Source organism: Oryctolagus cuniculus, chromosome 9 (genome assembly GCF_964237555.1).
Source record: "Oryctolagus cuniculus chromosome 9, mOryCun1.1, whole genome shotgun sequence".
NCBI classification, from domain to species: Eukaryota; Metazoa; Chordata; class Mammalia; order Lagomorpha; family Leporidae; genus Oryctolagus; species Oryctolagus cuniculus.
The window spans coordinates 127,633,726-127,659,448 of NC_091440.1; the positions used below are offsets into that span (position 1 = coordinate 127,633,726).

Genomic DNA, 25,723 nt, shown 5'->3' on the forward strand with positions numbered 1-25,723 from the left:
AAAAAGAACATACTACTGAATGTTGATGATAAAAAAAGAAACTAGGGGCCAGCGCCTCTTAAATAAATGAATAATCTAAAAAAAAGGCGGGGGGAGTTAACCACAGTTACTTCTGGACACACATGTGAGACTATGGGAGGCGTAACCATTATTTTATATAATTTTGTCCTCTTTGAAATTTTATGAGCATCAATCACTCTATATATAAATATTTTAAGGTGGAAAGACACTAAACACATGAGGCCAGCGCTGTGGCATAGCGGGTAAAGCTGCCTCCTGCAGTGCCGGCATCCCATATGGGCACTGGTTCAGGTCTGGCTGCTCCACTTCCGATCCAGCTCTCTGCTACGGCCTGGGAAAGCAGTAGAAGATGGGGGGCCAAATGCTTGGGTCTCTGCACCACGTGGGAGACCCAAAGAAGCTCCTGGCTTCGGAACGGTGCAGCTCCAGCCGTTGCGGCTATTTAGGGAGTGAACCAGTGGATGGAAGATCTCTTTTTCTCTCTGCCTCTGCCTCTCTGGAACTCTGTCTTTCAAATAAATAAATAACTAAATAAATAGATGGAAGGGAGGGAGGGAGGAACTGCTTGTGCCTGTAGCCTACACAGAGTTCCTGGGTTCAATTCCCAGCTCTGGCTCCTGACTCCAGCTTCCCGTCAGTGCAGATCCTGGAAGGCAGTGGGGAAGGCTCAGTGATTGGGTCCCGGCCCCCCACATGGGAGACCTGGACCACATTCCTCGGTCGTGGCTCTGGTTCCTGGCCCAGCCTGCAGGAATGAAGCAGCCAAGAGGCGCTCTAGCTCTCTGTCTCTCAAATAAGTTTTGTTTTTAAAGTATTTTATAATTACTTTGCGGAAATTATTTGTCAAGAGGGTAAGAAAAAAGGCTAGTAAGGCTATAACCTAGAAATGACAAGCCCTCCTCCCTGTGTTTGTTTTTCTGGGTTTATCATTGTCTTCAAAGCCGGGGCCACGCTGTGCCTGCTCTTCCGAAAACTCGATTTCCCTGTATCACGACAGCGAAGGCCTCGGTGACCTCAAAGACCCTGCTCTTACAGCTGACAGCCTCTGCCTTCTATCACACTCATCTTTTTCATAGACTTTACAAGACTGATTGATTTATTTAAAAGGCAGAGTTACAGAGAAGAAACAGAGAGAAAGAAATCTTTCATCTGTTGGTTCACTCCCCAAATGGGTGCAATGGCCAGGCCTGGGCCAGGCCACAGCCAGGAGCTTCTTGTGGGTCTTGCACATGGGGGCAGGGGTCCAAGGACTTGGGCCATCTTCTGCTGCTTTCCAGGTACATCAGCAGGGAGCTGGATTGGAAGCAGAGCACCCAGTTGGCACCCATATGGATGCTGGTGTCTCGGGCAGTGGCCTAATCGGCCAGGCCACAACGCTGGTCCCACTTTCCCTCTAATTGTGTATCTTGGAGGCAGAGAGGTACAGAGAGCTCCTGTCTGCTGGTTTACTACTCAAATGCTCACCGTGGCTGGGACCAGGCAAGGGCTGGGCTAGGACCAAACATAGGAGCAGGAAGGCACAGGGGTGGCAGGCGCCCAATTACCTGAGCCATTATTGCCACCTGCCAGGGTCTGCACTAGCCAAAAGCTGGAGTCAGGAGTCGGGGCCAGGAACTGAGCCCAGGTACCCAACGTGGTGCACACGGACACCTGACCAGTGAGGCTCAATGCCCGCCCCTGTCATCCCTGGTAAACTTCTGTCTTCACAGTGTCTCGCACATGGAAGGATGCTTTTAAAAGTTCACAGCAAGGCCGGCGCTGCAGCTCACTAGGCTAATCCTCTGCCTGCGGTGCCCGCACACCGGGTTCTAGTCCCAGTCGGGGCGCTGGATTCTGTCCTGGTTGCCCTTCTTCCAGGCCAGCTCTCTGCTGTGGCCAGGTAGTGCAGTGGAGGGTGGCCCAAGTGCTTGGGCCCTGCACCCGCATGGAAGACCAGGAGAAGCACCTGGCTCCTGGCTTCGGATCAGCGCAGTGCGCTGAAGCAGCCACTGGGGAGTGAACCAACAGAAAAGGAAGACCTTTCTCTCTCTCTCACTGTCTGCTCTGTCAAAAAAAAAATTTTTTTTCACAGCAAAATGCAATTAAAAGTTTTCTATTTTAGTGCAAAACATTTTTTCATTCCATGCAGCTTTTGTTTTCATGAACTTTTCCAAGACCCCCCACATATGCATGGATTTAAATTATTTTTGTACCAAATTAAGTTTATCTTTCTATTCTGTTTTCAACAAAAGTTTTGAAGAACCTCTGTATTCCCCTCAGGGAGACAGTGTTCACCACCTGGTCCTCTTGATACTATTTTTTTCCTGAGAACTACAGTTCGGCAGCTGGCTTGCACATCAGTCTCTTAGCAGTTCAGTTATTGTTAGTGACCACCGTAAGCCTGAGCGACCGCCTCAGCTGCCCCAGCAGAACAGGGTGTCCCAGGATCTCCCGCGCAGAGAACCTGGTCATTGTGAATACGGAAATGCAATCCTGTCCTAGCAACCCGTCAGGTCCAGTCATCTTGGCTTCTCTGCCATCTTGGCTTTCTCTAAGTGCCACGGCCACTATTTTAAGTGACAACCAGAATTTCTCACTTCGCGTGGCAGCAAGTGCACACGGCTGGGTGGAGGGCAAGGCCAGATCTCACTGCTGGAGGCGGGCTGAGGGTAGCCGGCCCTCTGGTGTGCTATGCGAAGCACTCACTTAAGTGACCTCCCCCTGTCAAAATATCCTTTGCCGCTTCTTCCTATCGCCTTTGCCAGGGAGTCAGCAGGTGGACTTCCAACTCCAGCTCGGACCTGCTCTTCATTAAGTCTTGGTTTACAGAACCACGGCAGTTTCCCACACTGTTGGGAAGAAAGTTCAAATATTCTAACGATGGATTTTCTGTGGCTAGAGAAACTACTCCAGGTGACTTAAATACCTAAACATCTCAACATTCAGTATGCGGCTCCTCTTCTGATTAAACTTAGGCCCAGGCAATAGTACCCCTGGATCGACTGACTGACTGGAAAGACCACTCCACTCTGTGAGGTGGCATCCCACCCACCGGGTCTCCCCTGGCAATAGAAAGAAACGTGGAGGCACTTAATGGATGAAGACCGCGTTTGTAGTTCTGGAAACAGAGACCCAGGGGCCCTAAGAATCCATACACCTGCTGATGGCAGCAAATGTGGGGTGAAGATGCCCTTGGCACATGACAGCGCCTGGATCTGAGTCCTGCTTCTGCTTGACCCGGCTTTCTGGGAGGCAGCGAACGATGGCTCAGGGTTGTAGCGGGGTCCCTGCCAGCCATGTGCGAGACCTGGCTGTTGGCTTCAGCCTGGCCCAGCCCTGGCTGGCTGTGGACATCTGGGGAGTACACTAGCAAATCTCTATCTCCGTCTCTCTTTCCAATAAAGTGAAAATGCAACAACAAAAAGGTTTTCATGGTCCAGTGTAATATCACAGTGGCCATCGTGTGTGCTCCCAGGAAACTGGGCAATCCTCTCTCTCTGTGTAGGGCCGGGCAGAGGTAGACGACCTGAAGATGACGGGAAATCAGGGACAGGCCTGGGGGCACCCCTCACCCCCGTCTGAGCAGGTGGTGGGCACCGCAGAGACCCAGAACAGCCGGGCCGGAAGAGCGAATCCAAACCTGGTCACACCACCGCCTCCCACTCCACCGAGACACTACCCAGAAATCCCATGCGGCACTCTGCCCACCAGACATCGAAATCCTTGCCTTCATCCATTTCCAATGGAAAATTCCAAGGGGTGTCAGGTCCTTTCAACACACACAAGAGGCATTGACCGGCCAGGGCTACAAGCCACGTGGCGCCCGCTGTGGTTGCATTCAGTCTGCGAGCCACCCTGGGGCGGCTGCTTAGCCCACCCAGCGCCCAGAGGCAAAGGGCAGTCAGTAACAGGCCAGGGTCAAAGCCGGCCACGGACAGGCCTGAACTTGGGGCGCTCTGCAGCCCCTGGGCCTGTGGTCTCGGGCTGGCCTGTGCGGGGCCCTGCGGCCATGGTGGAGGGCAAGAGACTCTGGGGCCAAGGCTCTGCCCCCACCCTGCCGCCGCCATCGCGGGCGAGGAAGGTTTAGGGACCCGGCCAGGTGCTGCACCCCCAACCCCATGCCACCCTCCCAACGCTGACCGCTGACTGCTGAAAGGCGTGCAGACCCCATCCACCTCTTCCGGAGCGAAGGGAACCCGTGGGCCTGCGTGCGCGCCCTCGCGTGCGTCAGCGTGCGCGTGCCTGCGTGCCCAAGGGCTCTCACGCGTGCCCGTGTCGTGTCCGTGGCTGTAAGGGCGCAGGGGCTTGGTTGCAGCCGGCTTGAACTCCTCCCTGGCTTGCCTGTGTCCTTTCTACCGAGCGCTGACATTTTGCGTGTGTGCAGGTGTAGCCGTGTCCGGAGACGCAGGCACAGGGCAGGCCGCTGCGGGTCCTGCAGAGGGTGGAAGGGCAGTGAGAAGAGAATCCGTGTGACCTTGACACTGGGAGCATTCTCACTGGAGAGGCACAGCTTCAGGGGCACGGCATTCCATTGCCTTCTCTAGGAAACACTGCTTGTTTCAGCAGTAAACCGCATTCTCATAATAAAAAAAGAAAAGTGACTTTCTCCCCATCTTTCTTTTCCCTGGGGTGGCTGATAGGGACAGCTCCACTTGATCTGACAGCTCCTGCGGGGAGCCCCTGATCCCAAGCTCCCTCACTCGCTGCTGGCTGGAGGCCTCCGTGCAGGGCCATCAAATGTGATAGGGCCCCAGGAAGGAAGCGCAGTCCTTAGGGACCCTGATCCCAGGGTGACACCCATCACTGCTCACCCGAGGGAAGGGGATTTTACAGGGCCTACACGGGGGAGTGCCAGGAGGCAGGGATCAGTGGGTCTTCTCAGAGGCCCCCTGTCACAGCGGCCAAGCTGCAGGAGAGAGCCTGGAGAGGGGAGGGAGAGGTGGAGGGTGGCAGGTGCAGGACCTGCGTCTGAGATTCAATACGATTGAGCATAGAGAGGCGCATCTGGGTGGAGGTGTGTAGAGCAGAGGCCAGCGGGAGCCAGAGGCTGTGAGGCCTTTTAAGCCAGGTTCATAAAGGCGGACTTTATCCTGGAGGCCAAAATGTCAGACTGCGCTTTGGGAAGATTGCGCCGCTGTGGGGAGAATGCACTGGAGGGAGGCCAGCCCGGGGAGGGGAGGGTGGGAACCAAGCAGTGGCTGCAGGGGCTGGGTCCATCCGCCTCAGGAACTGACTGCTGACTGCCTGCTTCCCTCTAGAATCCAAGCCCAAGGGGGCAGGAATTCGGGGTTTGTAGTCTCCGCGTTTCTCAGTCACTTTAAGTGAATGAATGGGTTTCTGGCTTGGGTGACTGGGTGGAGCTGCTCTGTGAGATAAGCAACCCAGGGGACAGACATGGGCAGGAAGTGGCCGTCTGGGTCAGCCTTTGTGGCCGGTCCAGAGTAGGAGGGAGGGCTTCTCGGGAACTGTCCAGAGCCACAGACCTGGGAGTCACTGGCACACAGAGGCCGAGCTGGCGTGCGGGCGTGCGAGCTTCCCGGAACAGCAGCAGCACCTGCTGAGGCAGACAGCAAAGGAGCAAGGCCTGCCCGGGTCACTGACAAGAGAAAGCCCCACGCTTGCTGCCAGAGAGGTGACGGGGAAACCAGGAATCTGGGGGGCAGGAAGAGAACGTGGAGTCCGTGCTAGGTAAGGACCGGGGAGGACCTTAAAGCCCCAAAAGGGGGACTTCCTAGCAGCAATTTAATCAGCTGACTTAAAAAAATTGCTTATTAATTCCTTGATTCTAGAGACAGGAAGAGAGCCCGCACCTGCTGGTTCACTCCCCAGATGGCCCCAACAGCCAAGGCAGGGCCAAGTCCAAGCCTGCGGGACAGGGCCCTCAGGACTCCATCGCCCAGTGCCTCCCAGGCTGCACCTCAGCAGGAAGCCGGGGTGGGGCTTCACACCCAGGCACTCTGATGGGAGACACGGGCATTCTACCCGCTCGGCCAAATGGCTGTCCCTGGGAGACCTTCTAAAGACATATTCCAGATATGCCCCAGCTCTACAAAACTAGTCTCTCAAGGATAAGGCAAGGGACGCTGTATTTTCAAAACCGCCAAGTGATTTTGAGATGTGACTAGGTTTTTAAGTCATTCATTTACTGGCTCATATCTGCCTTAAGTCATTTTAGTAGAAATACAGTGGGGATAAAAAAAACCCTCATGGAGTGCTAAATTGTTCTAAGGATATATTTAAGGATTAATGGGAAATTTAAAGCAATCCAGAAAATAAACTCCCTTGAGTTAAAAAAAAAAAAAAAAACAACTATGGACCACACATCCTGTATACTGACTAGCTAGAAAGTATTGATGACTATGAAACTACAATTTTTGTTTTTTGACAGGCAGAGTTAGACAGAGAGAGAGAAAGGTCTTCCCTCCGTTGGTTCACCCCCCAAATGGCTGTTAGGGCCGGCGCACTGTGCCGATCAGAAGCCAGGAGCTAGGTGCCTCCTCCTGGTCTCCCATGCAGGTGCAGGGCCCAAGCACTTGGGCCATCCTCCACTGCCTTCCCCAGGCCACAGCAGAGAGCTGGACTGGAAGAGGACCAACCAGGACAGAATCCGGCGTCCTGACAGCGACTAGAACCTGGGGTGCATCGCCACAGGCAGAGGATTAGCCAAGTGAGCTGCGGCGCCGGCCAAGACTACAATTTCTAAAAATTTTAAAAGAATATTTATTTATTTATTTGAGATAGGGAGAGAGAGATTCCTCCGCTGGTTCACTCCCTGGATGGTTCTAACAGCCAGGGCTGAGCCAGGCAAAGCCAGGAGCCAGGAGCTTTCTTCCAGGCCTCCCACATGGCTGCAGGAGCCCAAGCACTTGGGCCGTCTACTGCTTTCCCAGGCCACAGCAAGAGAGCTGGATCGGAAGTGGAGCAGCCGGGACTCCAACAAGCACACATGTGGCAGGTTAACTTACTGAGCCACAGTGCCAGCCCCTGTAAATTTCTTTCAAGCTTCATTTTATTTATTTGAAAGACAGAGAAATAGAGGGGTACTTCCCTCTGCTGGTTTACTTCCCAAATGGCTGCTGAACCCAAACAACTGGAACTCCGTGCGGTTCTCCCACCTGGGTGGCAGGGGCCCAAGCACTCGGGTCATCTGCTGCTGCTTCCCCAGGGCTATTAGCAGGGAGCTGGATGGACCAGCACTCTGACAGGGGACGCTGGCATCGGGAGCAGTGGCTTAACTTGCTGGGCCACAATGCCGGCCCCTAAAACTAGAGATTTAAGAATAAATCAGAGCCAGATCAGTAAATAAAACGGTCTAAAAACACACTTCTAAGTCGGTTATCTGCTAGGGTGCGGCTGTGGAACAGTCCAGTGGAGACGGAGAGGGTGGGACGCGCTCACTGCTGCCGGCTCCCCTGCAGCCCCTTGGAGAAGGCGGCTCCTAGGGCAGTTCGCCAGCCTGGGCTGCCCCCTCCGCACCCTTCCTCACCACTCTCGGTTGTTCCTGGCATTAACCTGGGTCCTCAGAAATCCATGGAAGTCCTTGGTGGTCCTCGGGGGACCCCAGCCCTGAGAGCTGTCCAGCCAAACAGCGGACAGAGCCCGGGACCCCTCCCGTCCCCAGGGAACGGCCTCCACGCTCTGCAACAGCTCTCTGGGACTGAGTCCCTTGTCAAAGATGACAGCGCATAGATTTACTCTCCAACAGAAGACGCAGTAAAACCAGGGCTGGCAGGCGGGAGGTCTCAGCTCCCCTGCCTTCCTCCCAGGCCGCCACTTCGGGCTAAATCGCAGCGACCTGCAGCTGCCCCTGGGGCTGTGGGCTTCTCCTGTGGACTCCTCGGAGTGTTTCTTCAAAATGGGACCAATCGCAATTTAACTAGCCCCCGAAGAGATGCAATTGAGATATTTTTGTTCTACCAAGAAGGCAAAATAAATAAATAAAAATAAATAAATAAATAAAGCCCGATGACAACCGGCTTGGGCCAGAGGCAGGCACCGCCCTGGGGTGCTCAGCCACGGCCGCGAACAGGTGCACGGTGCAGCCCTTCCAGCCAGGCTGTCCCTTCCAGGACACCGCGCCTAGGAAACCCTCCGGGGATGCAGTCAGGGACCGTGAACAGACGCTCTGCACGGCCGCGCCGCGACTGGCAACCACGGCCAGGCCCCCCCGCGCGTCCCTGGGAGCTCGGCTCCACCGGGCCGCCCGTCCGGCTGCCCGCAGGGGACGCCCCGCTCGTGGCCACGCCGCGCCGGACACGTGGCTGCGTCCACAGCCCAGCGACAAGGCCCCGTCACCCCGGACCCCCGTCTCACGAAGCGCTCTCGGCCCGCGCGCGCACACCGGCGGGAGGGGACAGGCGATGCGCGGCCTCCCCCGCCCTCCCTGCCCCGCGCCGGCCATTAGCGGTCTCCGAGGCCCAGCACGGCCCCCTTCCGGGGCGCTGCGGTAACCTGACACCGGCGGAAGGAGCGCCGGCGGAGGCGCCTGCGGATTGGCCCATAGTTCCAGGAAGCGCCTGACTTTCAGCCAATCACGGCGCCTCTGGGACTGTTTCCAATGCGCTCCGTGAGCGAGCCGGCTGGGCGGGCCTCAGCCCTCGGAGGGCAGTCCTTTCTGTCTGGGTGACGGCCCTGCGTGTACCTGGGGGGCTCTCCTGGGGACCCCGAGACTGCCCTGGCAGGCAGGACTGCAGGGCGGGGGCGCCGCGAGGCCGACCCCAGGCTGCGGCCGGCCGTGCCTGAAGCTGCTGCCTCCTGTGAGGAGGTGGCTGGGGCAGGCACGGGCGAGGTCGCCACGTGGTCGCCTGCGTCCCGCGTCCCCATCGCTTCCTGCACGTTTGCACTCTGGGAATCAGCAGGGGACGGCTCCAGGACTGGGGGCCGCTGCCACCCACGTGGCAGACCCAGATGGAGTGGCGGGCTCCCGGCTTGCTCCTGACCCGGCCTTGCTGTTGGGGACCTCTGGGGGAGTGAGCCAGCGGATGCATCCCTCTGCCTATGGGGGAATAAAAACCGGCAGCGCCAGCAGTGAGTGGGTGCTCGGGAGGTGCGAGGCCTCGCGGGCTTGCTCCGGGCACCTCGCGTCTGTCCGCACGGCCCTGAGGCCCGCGCGGCTCGGGAGCTCGCACAACTCGCAGGTGCACGTTGGCAGCGGCCGCTCTTCCGAGAGACCGCCTGCCATTTCATGCCTCTGCGGCTGCGGAACAAGACTCCAGGTCTCCATGGTAGTGAGGGCTTGTCGATTACAACAGGGAGGCTGAGATAAGATAAATAAATCACGCCCTGTAGGCGAGCAGGGCTGCGGAGCGCGGGAGCGACTGGAATAGGCTGCAGCCCTCGGCCCCCCGGCGCCCTGCCCCCGCTGGGGGAGGGGTGACCTCCGAAAGCACCGACCCCGAGGGACAATAGCGTCCCCTCCCCCCTCCCCGGAGACGCAATTTGCATCTCAGAGGAGCTCAGCTCGGCGACGCCCAGTTTGGACTCTGACCCTCGTTCTGGGGCTTTCCTGGGACCTGTTGAGTGCTGCTGCTCGCAGGCCCTAGGGACTGCGACACTGGTGTCCTTGTAACGCCGGGGTTGGAAAGGGCAGGTTAGTCGGGGCTCCGTGAGCTGCCTGCAGTGGCACCCAAGGCCTGTGCGTGGGTGCACAGGGACGTATTTCTAGGGAGCACGTCCTAGCTTTCCTCGCTTTCTCAAAGGGACTTGGAGTGGCCCAAAGGTTAGCAAGCCTGTGCAGCGACTGATAAAGGGCGAACAATGGTGTGGACCTTGGGGGAGGGGCAGAGGGGAGGTTTTAGATCAGGCTTCAGGGGAGGCAAGATTTTTTTTTCCCCTCTTAATTTATAATTTATGTGAAAGACAGAGCTCTTCCATCCACCTGTTTGCTCCCCAGATGGCCACAATGGCTAGAGCTGGACCAGGAGGAAGTCAGGAGCCTGGGACTCCATCCAGGTTTACCTGCATGGGTGGCAGGGACCCACGCACTTGGGCCAGCTGCCTTCCCAGGTGCATCAGCACGGAGCCGGACAGGCAGTGGAGCAGCCAGGACTGGAAGATACAGGACAAAGGCATCCCAAGCAGCAGCTTAAACCCACTGCATCACAAGGGCTGCAATTTCCTGCATTCATTCTGTGTGCCAGGCATTGTTGTTAGGTGGCCATGGGGTGTCTACCTTCTCCTCCAGCTCTTGCCTGGCACCTAGACAAACATTGTAAGTGCGGACACATTTAAGGTGCACAAAACGATAGCATTGGCTCAAAAGCTGAGAAAGTGGGCACACACCCCTGAGCATGAACCATCCGTGGGGCCAGAAGTCTGCCCCCAAGGAGGGGTGGGGGAGGGAGAGGGAAAAGCCACCCGAGCAGCCTCTCCAGGCGGGCAGTAACCGGCCAGCCGCGCCCAGTTGCTGGCCTCCTTAGGAGGTAGGAAATGGTTTCTCTGCAGGCGTGAAGCCACCTGGGAATTCTATGCACCTCCACAAGCCCCACCTGGAGTTCAGTATCCATTCGGTCAGGGCGTTTTCCCCCACCACGCAGGCCCCCTTTGGAGCGGATGCATCCCGGGACAGGGGTGTTTGATTGACAAGTCGGAGGACAGACTTACACAGGAGGGCCAGCCGCTGACTTCCAGCTCAGCAGACCTCAACTAACTACCTGTGTATCCCACTGCAACCCAAACTAAGATGTACGCAGTGAGGTTTTCTTCAAGCAAGTCCATGGGGTTGATGGGGCTGGGCCGGGCGCTGTCAGCAGGCATCTGCCCCGACAAAACCCCATCCCGCTTTGGTGCCGGTCCATCATGGCTGTAGGCTCAGCACGCCCACTGCCCAAGACGCCCCTGAGCCTCCCTGCCCCGTCCAGCACGAGGTGCCGCGATGACCGCGTGTGTGCGGAGCCTCCGATAGGGGACAGCCCGCCTAGGACCGCGGAGCTGAGGGTCACCAGGCACAAGCCCGGCCCACGTAATTCTACCCACCTATTTGTCAATCAAACCGCCCCCTTCCGGGAACGTGTTTCCCTTCACCTGGGGCCTGGGGGAGGCGCCGCGTGAGTAGCCACTCCCCTTCCGACCCCGGCAAAGAGGCAGGCGGTGGGGAGGAGAGGGGCCCCTTCGGTTCTTTCTGCGGACCTGGGCCGGAGGAAGTGCTGGGCCTCACTCTCCTTCCCCTCCTCCACCCCTTTGCGCCCTTGGACTCTTCGCCTGTGCGTGTGTGCGTGCGTCCTCACCTTTTAAATAAACTATCACTTTGTGCACCGCACATACGCTTGTGCTTAGAGTGTTTCTCTAGGTAGAAGGCAAGGACCTGGAGTAAAAATTAGACCCCACTTGCGAACCTCCCCAGAGATCGGCACGGGTCCTGAGCCCTGCCCAGACCCCAGGCGGTTTGTGTATCCACTCAGGGCACTGCTCCTACCCCGTGAACGTCTGCAGCAGGTGCCCCCGGTCACTCCCGAGTGTGGACTGTCTCTTCACTCTCTTTAAATAAATCTGCTCTTGCACTTTTCCCACGCCTGGCCTCTGAATTCATCTCTCCCACGGAGACCGAAACTTGGGGTAAATCCAGCTGAGGGCCCCATCTCACAAGATAAATAGGCGATGCTCCTGGCTTTGTGCAGTTCTTCATTGAGTACCTGGTTGCCGAGCACGCGCTGTGTGCCGGGACCAGGCGGTGGGAGAGGCCTCCGGAGTTGAGAGCAGGCAGAGTTGAATCCCAGGCGCTGTAGCACCAGGACCCATTTTCTCAGCGATCTGATTACCTTGGGGGGCGGGAGCAGGAATGGAGCACGAAATGAAATAACTGAAAATGAGAAGATGTTTATATTGGGTAAGAGCAGATGAAGAATAAAATCAAAGATATTAAAATGAGGAGATGGCAAACATCACCCGGGAGGGGCAATGTGTTCTACCGTGTGGACGCCTGGGCTCCCGGAGGGGGAGGGGGAGGGGGAGTGGGAGGGAGAGGGAGAGGGAGAGGGCTAACCCAAAGCTGGAACCCGGGGACCTAACCCAGCCCGCACACTGGTGCCGGAGCCCGGCTACCTGACATCCTTTCTGGCATCCATTCCTGCCTCTCAGGATGGGCGTCAGCTGGAGCTGGGGGTCCCCAAGGCCGACCAGCAAAACAGGCGGTGACTAAATGTCAAGTAGGGCATTATTCGATTGTGTTGTGCAAATCTTCTCCGTCTCCACTTTTCGTCTACTTAGCAATAATTGAGAAAGGGATACCGAGATATCCCACCCTGGTTAAGCAGGTGTCTGTTTCCCACCAGATGCTTTTCGTTCCCCATCTATTTTGCTACTTATTTTTGAATAGGATGTAAGTGAGAAATCTAGCAAAAATTTATAGGCATTCAAGAACATAACGTAGGTTATGGGTAAGTGAATGACAGACTTCAGGATTACCTTCATTGGAGGATAGGGACTATTTAGCCCATATGTCGGCTCTAATTAGAATGACTTATTTTTAGGTTTCACAGCCCAGATTAATTGCTTCATCTAGGTTACAGCAACTATTTTAATCAAAGTGCATGTCACCAAAAATGGTGTGGGTATTGTGGCACAGTGGGTTAAGACCCTCCTCCGGATCCCACATCCTATATCACAGTGCCTGGGATCAAGTCCCACCTCGGCTTCTGATCCAGCTCCCTGCTAATGCACCTGGGAAGGCAACAGAAGACGGCCAAGTGCCTGGCCCCTGTCACCCACGTGGGAGATCAGGATGGAGTTCCTGGCTTGTGGCCTCAGCCTGGCCCAGACCCAGCTGTTGCAGCCACTGGGGAGTGAGCCCACAGATGGAACACCTCTGTCTCTCGCTCTCTCTGTTGCTCAGCTTTTCAAATAATTATTTAAAAGATTAGATTGAATCCCATGGAGTTGTCTACATTTGTCTTTGAGCTACAAAAACAACAGTTTTTACAAAGCAAGGATGTTTTGTTACACTTGTTTGTTTGGTACAGGGAAATGCTGGGGGCTGGTTAGATGTCTTATGCCTGTGTTGTTTAGAGCAGCGTGAAACGGGGTTAATCTAATGTCAAACAGTAAATCACACCACATCCATATCGCATATTTAAAATTAAAATTAGTTTTATTAAAGATTTATTTGAAAGGCAGAGTTACAAGAGGACACATACACAGAAAGAGAGAGGGAGAGAGAGAGAGAGAGAGAGAGAGAATTTTCTATCCATTGATTTACTCTCTAGATGGTCACAACGGCCAGAGCTGGGCTAAGCCAAAGCCAGGAGCTTCATCCAGGTCTCCCATATGGCACAGGGGCCCAAGCACTGGGGCCATCCTCCTTTGCTGTCCCGGCACTTTAGCAGGGAGCTGGATGGGAAGTGGAGCAGCAGGGACATGATCAGGTGGCCATATGGAATGCCGACATTGCAACTGGTGGCTTAACCTGTCACGACACACCACCAATCCCAAAATTAACATTTCGGATTAATTAATAACCCAATGTTTGTGTTCTCATGAACATACAATTTGATGGCAGTTCCATGATATTAAATTCTATCCATATTTACGTATGTTGGCAACTCCCAAAGGTAAACCTGAAGTCCAGTCTCAGACGTTGTTTGCTGTTCACCACCTCCATTTGCTTTCTTTTGATTTAAAATGTTTGTTTAACCTTTTGAATGAGTTAGAGAGATAGAGGGAGGAGAGAGAGAGGTCATGCATCTGCTGGTTCTCTCCCCAGAGGGCTACAAAGGCTGGGGCTGGAGCAGGGCAAAGCCAGGAGCCTGAAACTCTGTCTGGGTCTCCCACGTACAGGGCAGGGGCTCAAGGACCTGGACCATCTTATGCTGTCTTCCCCGGTGCCGTATCAGGTGGCTGATAGAAGTGGAGCAGCCAGGACTGAAAGCGGCCCTGCTGGCACTGCAGGTAGTGCCTTACCCCCCATCACAACGCTGGCCCTCACCACTCTGCGTAGATATCTATTGAGCCGGCGCCGCGGCTCAATAGGCTAATCCTCCGCCCAGCGGCGCCGGCACACCGGGTTCTAGTCCCGGTCGGGGCGCCGGATTCTGTCCCGGTTGCCCCTCTTCCAGGCCAGCCCTCTGCTGTGGCCAGGGAGTGCAGTGGAGGATGGCCCAGGTGCTTGGGCCCTGCACCCCATGGGAGACCAGGAAAAGCACCTGGCTCCTGGCTCCTGCCATCGGATCAGCGCGGTGCGCCGGCCGCAGCGCGCCGGCCGTGGCGGCCATTGGAGGGTGAACCAACGGCAAAGGAAGACCTTTCTCTCTGTCTCTCTCTCTCACTGTCCACTCTGCCTGTCAAAAAAAAAAAAAAAAAGATATCTAATCAAAACTTGAAATTCAACATATCCGATCTGCAAAACCTGCTTGCCCCAAAGCCTCATGGTTCTCGGTAAACGGCACTCCAGCTGCACCCTCCCGGCTGTCCAGGCCTGAATCCTCAGGGTCTGACTCTTCTTTTGCTCCTGTTGCACACTCAATCCTGCCATCTCTGGCTCTCGCTTCAAAATATGCCCAGCCCCCGCGAGGGGCATCAGCACAGCCCCTGTGGAAAAGAGCAGCGAGGTTCCTAGCCGCCCCGTGTGGCATCCCACCACTGCGTTTAGCGTGGTACTGTTCACCACAGTCAAGAGTGGGATCAGCTGAGGTGTTCACGGAGATGAGAGGATAAGGAAAACGCGGAGGCTGGGTGGCACAGTGGGTTAAGCTGCCGTTTGATGCCAGCCGCCCACATCAGAGCACAGCTCAAGTCCTGGCTGTTTTCACTTCTGGTCCACTTTCTTGCTGATATGGTGCTTGGAAAGGCAGAAGACTGACCGGATTCCTGGGCCCCTACCACTCGTATCAGAGACTGAAGGAGTTCATGGCTCCCGGCTCTGGTCTGTCCAGCCCTGGGGGCTACAGGCATGTGGGGAGTGAACCAGCACAAGGAAGATCTATCTTCCCCCTCTGTCTGTTGGTCCACCTTTGAAAATAAATAAATAAATAAATCTTAAAATAGGCATGCACAATGCAGCATTGTTTAACCACAAAAAAGAACGAAATTCTGCCACTTACGGATGGGATTGGAGGACATTAAGTGAAATAAGTCAGGCACAGAAAGGCTGTATGCTCTCAATCGTATGGTGAAGGTAATAAAGGTGATTGTGGGGTGGGCTTTTAGCCTCATTTTTTTCCAAAGATTTATTTATTTGAAAGTCAAGAGTTACACAGAGAGAGGTCTTCCATCTGCTGGTTCACTCCCCAACTGGCCACAACGGCTGGAGCTGCGCCGATCCGAAGCCAGGAGCCAGCAGCTTTACCCACTACTCCACAACACTGGCCCCTCCCTTATTTTAAAAAATTATTTAATTATTTGAAAGACGGGGAAGAGGCAGAGATGTGGTGGAATGAGAAGTCCATGCCAAGGTGGCCGCTGGCAAGCCAGCGTCAGTTACTCAGGAATGGCTTTGAATCCCACCTGGCAACGGAGCCTGCCTGGCAACAGGCTGTGATTGGTTGGGGCATAGACCGCCCCTTGACCAGACTGGCTGGTCTTGACTATATAAGATGTTGTAGCAATTGAAATAAACTGAGTCTGCGGGCTGCTTGCCTCAGGCCTGCTTTCACCCGACTCCCGGGGTCTGTGTGGTGACTCCGCTCCTCCTCTCGGAAACAAATCCCCTGCAACACAGGGAGACACATAAAGATCCTCCACCTGCTGGTTCACTCCCCACACCGCTGCAGACGGACCCAGCAACTCCACTCAGGTCTCTCACGCTGGTGGCAGGGGCCCGAGGACTTGGGCCATCTCTTGTTGCTTCCCCAGGGACAGGAGCAGGGAGCAGGATGAGGAGTGGAACTGATGCGGGTGGTGCCGGCAGTGGCTTCACTGGCTGCCCCGCAGCACCGGCCCTTTCCTTCTTCCCATGTCCACATCCAGCTGGTTGTTTCTCTAACACATGGTTCTTTCCAAGAAACCCTGTTCAGCTGGAGCCAGAGAGCCCTGCCCTGCACTGACCCTGAGCTCACACTCCGCGTCCACAGGGAGCCAGGGTTCCTCCCACTGCCTTGCTTTCCCGTCTTCCCCAGCGGGTTACAGGGAACCCCGTGGCCAGTGAAACCCTGGCTGCGAGTGCATTGACCGCAGCAGCCCCAATTCTGCCGCAAGTCCTGTCCTCCCATCACCACCCAGCCACTACACGGGACGGTCACGGTTGTGTTTTTCTGTGACTCCTACATTAGCGTGCACACTCTGACACAGCCGGAATTCTGTATGCACTTTAAGCCGCCAGGAATTGGTTTTTCTCGATGACATGAGGCAGGGTTCCGGCTGCATTTTCATTACGTAATGGCTTTAACCTTCCTGCCTCCTCCAGTCGCTTACCTGTGAGACACTCAGTGTTAGGACGCCACAATAACGAAGCAAAACAAAGTATCAACCCCAGTTTTATTTGTAAAGAACAAAGCATGAAAAGTCATATTTAAATGTACTCCAAAACCTGAAAAACCCACGTCAGTTTGTCTGATATGTATGTTAAAGTGCTTCATATCACAATACTCTTTAAGTTTTGTACTACGTTCAGATGAGGAAAAAAAATCCAGTTCTGATGTGTTAACGATACAAAGGAGAACAATATAATTTAAATGCAGACACGCTGTAATTTAGAAAGAAAAGACACACAGGGAACATTTACATATGGTTCAAGAGTAACACGGAGGACTTCTTCGGAAGGAAGGCTCCACGCCCTCACGACGGAACGGAACGCCCTGTGCACCTCCACCGTGCTGAGAATAGAGACTGGGTTCACACCCGCGTCTACGCAGACTACTGACCAAGAACGTGTCCCTCCTGCATAACCCGAGACGCCAGAGAAATTACACCTGCAGGGTCTTTCTCACGCGCATCAGCGGCTTTCCGAAGCCGTCTTCACGTCTTCACGCGGCCCCTCAGAGGGCCGGCGGCGCTGACCCCTGGAGGATGCGGTGTCCTCCCGTCCTCTTGGTGACACATCAGCTGCCTCTTCAGAAAGCGAGGCGTTCCGCTCCACTCCACGGACTCGGAAGCGTCTTTAACAGGAATGAAGAGCCCCGAAGTCTACACTTGTTTCCGTGTCTCCTATTCATGCTAAGTGCGAATTTAATAAACACTTACAGACAGAGAGTCCAGAGACAGGGAGGGCTTGGGAATAGGAGCTGCTTCATGAAAAGTGGAGCAGGGCTCAAGACTGTTCCCAATCAGTGAAGGTGTGGTAATACTGAGAAACACACAGCTCCAGGGCAGACCGTCCCCCGGCAGAGGGACAGGGACACACCAGCTTCTGTAAACCTCACAGAAAACGCAGTTCCCTAAAGGAAATCTGCTGGAAACCCTAACGGAGCAGAGCTGCCCGCCCCACTGCCAGGACGCCCTTCCTGGGGCCCCGGGGCCTGCGATGCCGCACGCACGGTCCAGGGCATCCCAGCCCCCCGCCCCCTACGACACACCAGCGCCTGGCAGTCCTAAGCTTCCCTTTTCTCCTACATTCACACACAGCAGAGCTTTCCTGCCACAAAAGGAGCTGGGGCCGCGCAGTGCTTCCCCGGCGTCACTCACAGAGGCTCACTATGGCTTCTCCGAGTCACGCTGCGCAAACACCACGGGGTTACAGGAGGTACAAGAATGCGCGGGACATCTCAGAGCACGCTTAGAGGGAACCCAGGCTTCCCCAAGTCCAGGCGCCCCCTGCGAAGATCTGAGCCGGAGCGGGAGAGCAGCGGCCTTCCTCCGGTTTTTGAAGCTGGCTTTTTCCCCCACCTACAGGGGGCTTCCTGCTCCTTCAAACCAAGCTGCCCTCATTTTTAAGGTGGCCCAGCCAGGACAGATACAGGACCTCACAGGAAACGCCAACACTGCAGGAATGTCACTGTGTCATAAAGGCTGAGGGGTTTCGTATTAACAAAAAAACAAAAACAAACAAACAAAAGCTTGGGAAGCAAAGTTTTCCAGGTGTAGTATTTTTGGCAGCTTAATTTTAAAATAGTTCCTTGTCACGCCATTATTATGTGGAAATACTCATTATGGTCCCAGGCTTCAGATTTTATTTGCAAGGAAAAAAAAGGCAATTATAAAACTGACTTTTACTTAAGTTTGAGATAGAATTATACAGCAATACATTAATTTCAAATATGGCAGAAAGGGTATTTCTAGAGGTAGGGATGGTCCTCCCCCTAGAGTCCGCTTGAAGCTTGAAGGCTTCATCCTTATTCTAAGGATTCTGCTGCCGCTGTGCTCAGAACCTTTCTCTACTGGCTCAGACAGGTAAAAAAAACTTCCCACCGCACTGCCTAGAGGCCCCACACTCAGCTGACACACTGTTGTACTCATGCACTTCGGATCCGAAGGACTTCATGCCATTTCCGGATATTAAACTGATTCTGAGAGGTCATGATTCACTGCCACTGGGAAGGTTCTCAGGCACGGGCTGTGGGCAGCCAGCACACGGGCTCCAGGGTGACCAGGGGCCCGCACGGCAGAGCGGGTGCCAGTTCTTCTGTGTGCGCGTGTCACCGCGCTGCTGCAACGTACTACACAAAGTGGGGGAAACTCTAGGTGGGGCCTTAACTCAAGTTATTACTTTTCAAAGCAGCAGCTCAACTCACAGGCCCCAAATGCAACGCTGCTCCAGCCTTCCACAGCAGATGCAATCCCTGCTAAGAGTGGGAATTGAGAGTAGCATGTGGAAATGAATACTAATGCTCACGGGTGAACGTTAGCCATTATCTCCCACCTGTGCAGGTAGAGGGTAAAGAGCCAAGAGGACAGAAACCAGCACTGCAGACGCTCTGACTGCTGGTCTCCTGCAGGCTGTGACCTGATCCCATGACTTGTACTCCCTGTGTTGTGGCTGACAAGCTGGGGTAAGGGTAAGAATCTACCCTCTGGTCCTCAAGCCTCATCTACGGAACCTGGGGCTGGGCCACAGGGCTGAGGGCCACAACACTCTCCCAGGTGGTCTTCCTGGCTGCCCAGCTGTGTCAGATGCGCACCTTACGGAGCCCTTCCCTCTGATCACTACCCAGCGGATGGATGGTCTGATGTCTCCACAACAGACAAGCGCCACATCGCTTCAGTAAACAGGTGTCTGCTCTGTCCCCGCAGCCACAGCCCTCTTCAGTCCTCCTCGCAGGTATCTGAACGCAGCCAGCAGCTGCCACAGGGGCTGCTGCCCGCCTGATCTAATCCAGTGCTTGACAAAGGGAAGGAGGCACTTACTTGGTGAGTTTCTTCCTTCAGCAAGTAAGGTAAGTTACACAGATGGCTTGAGCCTCAGACTACGCCAGGGCCCTGGGAGGCAGGGGCGGCCATCACGGTGCAGTGGGTGAGGCCCCTGCCTGCGATGGTGGCATCCCACGTATGCCTGAAACGCGCCTGACCGAACGGCTTCCACGGCAGCTTCCTGTTAACACCCAGCACTTCAGTCTCCTCCACCCGTGGAGGAAATCCAGGTGCAGTTCCTGGCTCCTGGCTTCAGCCTGGCCCAGACTCAGCTGTTACAAGCATTTGGGGAGCGAGTCACTGTCACTTTGCCTTTCAAGTAAATAAATAAATAAATAAGTCTTAAAAAAAAAGAAAAGAAAAGAAAAAGGATCCTGGGAGGCTCTGGGTGGCTCTGTCCACACCTGGGACCAGTCAGTGCCTGACAGGAGTCACAGGGCCCACACAGAGGGTGGCACTTCCCGAAGGTCTCTGTGAAATATCACACCGGAAAGCCACTCTCAACTCCTGCTCCTCCTGCCTCCGCTGTCAGTGGCTCCCGCTTTCCCAGGGCCAGGTGCTGGTGAGGACAAGTCTCACAAAGGAATGCAAAGTTTGCCCTGGGACCCGGGGTGGGCTGTTCTCTGCTTCTGTTATTTGCATTATCAAGGGCAACAAATACTCCTCCTGTAGCCCGCCTCCTCCCACTGCTGGGGGGTGGGCCTGCAAGGGTGATCTCTGAGGGGTCCAGGACCACCTCAGGGCAACTCACACAAACTCACATCTCCCCAGAGGACCTCCAAGAGCAGGACTGATGACGCCAAGAATGAGGCTGGTCCAGGCTCCCATTTCCAAAGTGGGCCTCAGGGCTTTCTGTGTTCTCTGCAGAGCAGCGCGCTCCGGGGGCTACTATTTAAAATACTGGAATTCTGCCTTTGTCTTGTGCCGACTGCAAAACGTTTCCAAAAGACTGGAAAAGTGACTGACAGTTCAAATGTATAAAACGGTCTGTAACTTAAAAGACACAAGTGAGGACTTGGGGTACAGTAGGTAAAGCTGTGGACACTCACAGCACAAAGGGACAGACACAGACACCAGGATGGACGGCTGGGACACAGGACGCACTCTGGCTCCCTCGCCTGCAGTCACAGCTCCGTGGCTTCCCCCTGACCACAGCACGCCCCCCCACCCCGAGCATCTTTAAGCTACTTATTTTAAGTCACAGGAATATTCAGTCTAAGAAAAGTATTTCAGTAGAGTAATATAATTTCTTAAAGAAGATAGCATATTTACACACATCTAACACATGAAAATACTCTATTTTATACTAAATTTCAGGTTCAAATGAACTACGATACAGCATTTTGCCTTGTCTGCAGAGTGAGGATTGTTCAGGTTGGGGCACATGGTGTGCTGCCCTTGTAGTGACTCACTTAGCCAGACAAGTTCAGGTGGGTTCCCGAGGCTGGGGCAGGCTCAGGAGCCGGGGTCAGGACAGTTTCCAGCCAGCGGGGCTACACATCTACGCCTTTGATGAGGGAGCCTTCTAAGACTATGCTGAAGTCCTGAATGGTGTGCAGGATTCGGATGAGCGAGTTGACGGTCATGCGGTCCCGCAGGAGCGCGCTCTCCTCGTACATCCTGGTGATGGCAGGACACTCGGCCAACAGCGGGATCCACTGTGGGAGCAGGTGGTCCCTGCAGACCCAAACAGAAATGGACGTGAGCAAAGGGACGTCACTTTCGGTCCAACAACACACGTCTTGGCGCTCTCAAGCGGGAAGGTGTGGGGAGCCTGGTGTGGAATCCAGCCACGCCTTAGGGTGAGCAGAGAGGAAATCCAAAATCCAAGCAGGAAGCTGGGTACCTGCTAGTGCAAACATGGAAGGTGAACCGAAATCCACCAGATTCCAAAAGTCGGTGAGAAAGTCGTGCATTAAATTCTCTATTCTGATCTTACCAACTTTACAAAGAGGCAAAATGTCATTTTCTATGTCTGTTTTTACAGATGTGATACTTTCTGCTGAAGATCACATTAAATAGCAGTGACCGGGGCCAGCACTGCGGAGCAGCACATTAAGCTGTGGCTTGCCAACACCGGCATCCCAAACTGCAGTGCCAGTTCAAGTCCCAGCTACTTCGCTTCTAATTCAGCTCCCTGCTAATGTGCCTGAGAAGGCAACAGATAAGCCCGGGTCCTTGAACCCCTGCCACCCAAGTCAAGCACCAGGATGGTGTTTCCTGTCTCCTGGCTTTGGTCTGACCTAGATCTGGTTTCTCTGGGCATTTGGGGAATGAACCAAGCGAGGAAAGAACTCTCTCTGTCACTCTGTCAAATAAACAAATCTTCAGAAACAACAAAAGAGCAGAGAATTCCATTTCCCCCCTTCATCACAAGGTAAGGAACAAAGGCAAAGCAGACAAACATTAAGGAGACTTTATAAGCATTGGCCTGATAAATGGTAACAGCACAGAGATAAGAGGAGATAAGATCATGCTCAAAAAGAACTTTAAAAGCACAGCTATAACGTGGTCCCTTTTCCTGAGAAGAAACACGGAACTCAGCTGTATGAACTTTCCGAGTCGGGAGGACAGAACCTCACCCCCTCAATGTTTCCTCGTCACACTGGGCACTGCACCCCGCTGCGAGTTCCCAGGATGTCCTCACTCAGCACCCTCCCCCGTGCCTCTCGTGACCAGCGTACCCAGAACCAGATCATTCTGAATCTCAAGTAGCCTAAAAACAACAAAAACTAAGGGTGTGCGTGTTCCATTGCCTACAACCCAGAGAACTGTTAGCACTAGGGGAAGTGGGGCAGGCATGGAGCCTGCTGGTTCAGACGCTGGTTGGGATGCCTGCGTCGCACGCTGAAGTGCCCGGGCTCCAGCTCCCTGCGGATGTGCACCCCGGACACGGCGGCAACAGCAAGGAGCTGGGTTTGTGCTCTCACCGCAGAGGCCACGGCTGTTCCTGCCTTCTCGCTCTGGCCCTGGACTAGCTCAGGCCACTGTGCGTATGTGTATGAACCAACAGATGCATGCCTCTCTCTCTCTCTCTCAAATACATCAATGAATATGCACACATGTTTAAAAATTAATTGTAGGTGCTATTTTCAAAAACTAAAGGGGAAGGTGTCGGGCACAGCAGTTACGGCACTGACTGGGATTCCTTATCAGAGCACCGCCACTCAAGTTCTGGCTCTGCTTCTAATTCCAGCTTCTTCCTGTCGTGCACCCTCGGGGGCAGCAGGTCATGCCTCAAGTACCTGGGCCTCTGCCACCCATGTGGAAGACCTGGATGGAGTTCTTGGCTCTTGGCTTCAGCATGGCACAGCCCTGGCTGTTGTGGGCATTTTGGGTGTGAACCAGTAGATATAACATCTCCCTCTGTCTCTCTGCATTTCCTTTTTTCCATTATTTAAAGAGATTTTATTTATTTATTTTAGAGGTAAAGTTACAAAAAGAGAGAGGGAGAGACAGAGAGCAACGTCTTCCATCTGCTGGTACACTCCCCAAATGGCCGCAACAGCAAATGCTGGGCTGATCCAAAGCCAGGAGCCAGGAGCTTCTTCCGGGTCTCTGACACAGGTACAGGGGCCCAAGTATTCGGGCCTTATTTCACTGCTTTCCCAGGCCAGCAGTGGAGAGCTGAATAGGCAAAGGGGCAGCCAGGACACGAACCAGCACCCATATGGGATGCCAGTGCCGCAGGCAGAGGTTTAGCCTATTACACCACAGCACCAGCCCCTCTCTCTGCATTTCAAATAAAATAAAGATAAATAAAAGTTCAAAAAATAATAAAGGGGTAGGGAACAGTCTTAAAGAGCTGACATTTATATAGCAAGAAGCCCACCCACAATGTTATTAAACTAAAAGCAATACAGTAGCGTATGACACCATGCAGGGTCTACACAGTGAGTTCGCACATGTGTGTGGAGGTATGTCCGGTCATCCCTGCTCCTAGTCATGACCTCTCTAGGACTTTTGGGGCTGGCTGTGAATCTTGGCTCTCTTTCTTGCTGTTGGCCTTGGGAAAGTCTGCCAGTGTGTCTGTGTCTTAAGTGTCTATTCAATGGGAAGACTGGCTGCTACTTCGTGTGGTAGTGGTGAAGTGACAGGAGGGTACCCAGAAAACGGCCATCTCACAATCAAAAACCCAAGGGAGGGCTTTGAAGGGGTAACGCTGGGCAAACATCCTCCTGGATTCTCATTCAACAGGCAGCGGAGACAGCGAAGGAAAAAACCAGCTTAATACCGTGTTCCAAGGCAAACGAGAATCTGGAATTTGCCATCCTTTCCGATGCTCCTGGGTGCGGTGTTGATGGCGGTCACGTAGTGGCAGAAGGTTCTGCAGGATGAGTTCTGAGTAAGGACATCATCTTCACTGTCCAGAATCTGGTCAGTGGTTTCAAAGTAAGCAACCGCTTTCTCTGGGGAAGGAAACCAGAATCCCATCACGACACACGCCGGCACTGCGCACACAGAGACACTCAGCAGTGTGTTCCGGGAATGCTGATGACGCTGTGTGAAACTGCACACCCTGAAGCCTACGTCACTGCTCATCACTGCCTTCAGAGCAAGGTCCAGCGGTAATGCCTCATGGCAGAACAACACGCTCACAAGAACTTACTTTCTAATCTGGACTGCGTTCCAGAATGTTGGAAAGTTTACTTTTTTTCAAATGCCTTCATGAAGTAGCAAAAAAGAAAAAAAAAAAGAAACGCAGAATATTCTCAGACTGGAACCTTCTAGGAGGAACTAGAAGTGGTGCAGTAGCCACTAAGACAGTCTCCTCTGTTCTGGAAAGAGAGTGCCTGGCTAGCACTCTGCGTCTGAGTAAGCCACGTGGGGAGAGACAGGATGCTGCACACCCCCAAGGCAGGGGCGCCAAGGGCCTAGCCGGTCCACGAGGAACAAAACAAAACAAAAGCCACTCCTGGGTCCCTGCTCTGTCAACTCTTCTTTGTCTGAAACGTGTGTGGTAGATGAAATCACCCACCCCATTTAGGCCTGACTTCTAGAACACAGAGTGACTGATCGCCCCATTAGAGAAACTGGGGGTTCCGGAAGAGCGGCAGACCAGCCACAGAGCACCAAGCCCGGCCAGCTGGCGCAGCTGCTGGGCCCCAGCAGCCCAGGGAGCGCTCTGAGACAAACGTCTCCACCTTGCGAGGCCTAGCTGGGCAGCCACCAGGAACAAGAGGCTCCTAAGCAGTGGAACATGGCAGCAGGGCTAGGGAAACCAGTGTTCACCACAGCCCAAGCTAAGTCGACTTGGACTCAAAGTCACGTGTGGCTAGTGGTCCCCTCCTGGCTAAGAGCTACAAAGTCCTTTAACAATAGATGATGTTGCTTCTCAGCTCAAAGCCTTCCAGGGGCTTCTGCTTCACTCAGGGTGAAGGCCACGTCCTCGGGATCTCTGATCTCCTCACCGGCTCAGCCCCACTGGGCAGGACACATTGTGCGTGGGCAGTCCTCTCACCCTCCTCCCACACGGCTCCCTGCCCCCTCCGCGGCCTGGGCCCACAGCCACCCATCACAGGAGCACTCTCACTCCACTTCCTCACTCCACGCTGTTTCTTCCAGATGACTGACTGCTGCCACACTCAATCAGCTCCTCCTTGTTCTGCTTTTGTGTGCTGTCTGCTCCCCTACACCCATCTGAATGCAAGTTTGTCAGCCTTAGGGACTTCTGTTTTGTTTACTGGTGCGTGTCTCGAGCATCCAGAGTCGCGTCTGGGATACTGTGCACTAAAATCATTTGTTGAGTGAATGAAAAGCAGTGCTTATTGGGTATTTGTTTCTAAGAACATACTCCCTTAATGCGAACCTTTATTCACTCAAATTCTGGGGTTGCTGAATTTTCCTAAGAGGCCTGACAACACACATCGCCCTCAGTTACCTATGAAGTCCCAGATGAAGACGTTCTTGTGAAAGATGCGGGCAGACTTGAACCCATGGTGGAACACCTGCTCGAGAGCGGCCACCAGGCCATTTTCCCCGCACAGCAGGACCGTGAGGCTTCCTCTCTGTGGAGAAGAACACAGAGTCCAGGAAAATCTGCTGCATCTGTCTGAGCAGCGCCAGCGCAATGAGGGCCCAGGGGAGGGACCAGACACGCCCGCACGCAGCCTCTGACAGGAAGCTTACAGGGAAGAGTGCGGCCCTGTGCATCGCCCCGTCAGGTGTAAAGGGCTTTTGAAGTCCCACCATTCTAAATGTTATGGCCCCAATACCTCTTTTTCAGGTTTGTGAAAATGTTTCACAATATTGTTCACGGCTTCTCCAATTCCTTCTTGGATCTGCCCAGCACTGGGTTCTGTAAAATAATGAACAGGTGCTGCATTCTCGGGTGAGACAGAAAAACTCTAGGGTACCAACTGTGTCCACCTGTGCAGAAACACGGCACTTGTACATGCAGACTGGCCACTGGCAGGGCCACCCACAGTGAATGCACCCACAGAGATGCCTGGGTGCAAATGCCACCCTTGGAGCTGGCACTGGGGTGCAGTGGGTTAAACCACGACCTGCA

At 54.3% G+C, this 25,723-nt stretch overlaps 1 protein-coding gene and 1 long non-coding RNA gene across 6 annotated transcripts in view; one reads left to right on the forward strand and one right to left on the reverse strand.

The window, feature by feature from the left end:
• Positions 1-5,443: 5,443 nt before the first annotated feature.
• On the forward strand, positions 5,444-7,321 carry LOC138843635 (uncharacterized). Its single transcript, XR_011378588.1, has 2 exons — positions 5,444-5,632; positions 6,517-7,321. It is a non-coding gene; the product is annotated as an uncharacterized lncRNA (long non-coding RNA).
• A 9,066-nt stretch (positions 7,322-16,387) lies between these two features.
• Positions 16,388-25,723, reverse strand: part of DENND5B (DENN domain containing 5B) — a 202,145-nt gene continuing 192,809 nt past the window's right edge. For all 5 annotated transcript variants that reach the window (XM_070049612.1, XM_070049608.1, XM_070049609.1 and 2 more), the window contains 5 exons: positions 25,428-25,510; positions 25,094-25,220; positions 23,447-23,621; positions 17,613-20,889; positions 16,388-17,580 (listed from right to left, as the gene is read on the reverse strand). In XM_070049612.1, coding sequence (XP_069905713.1) covers positions 20,706-20,889; positions 23,447-23,621; positions 25,094-25,220; positions 25,428-25,510 — 569 coding nt within the window. In that variant the 3' untranslated portion in view covers positions 16,388-17,580; positions 17,613-20,705. The remainder of the gene's footprint in view (positions 17,581-17,612; positions 20,890-23,446; positions 23,622-25,093; positions 25,221-25,427; positions 25,511-25,723) is intronic.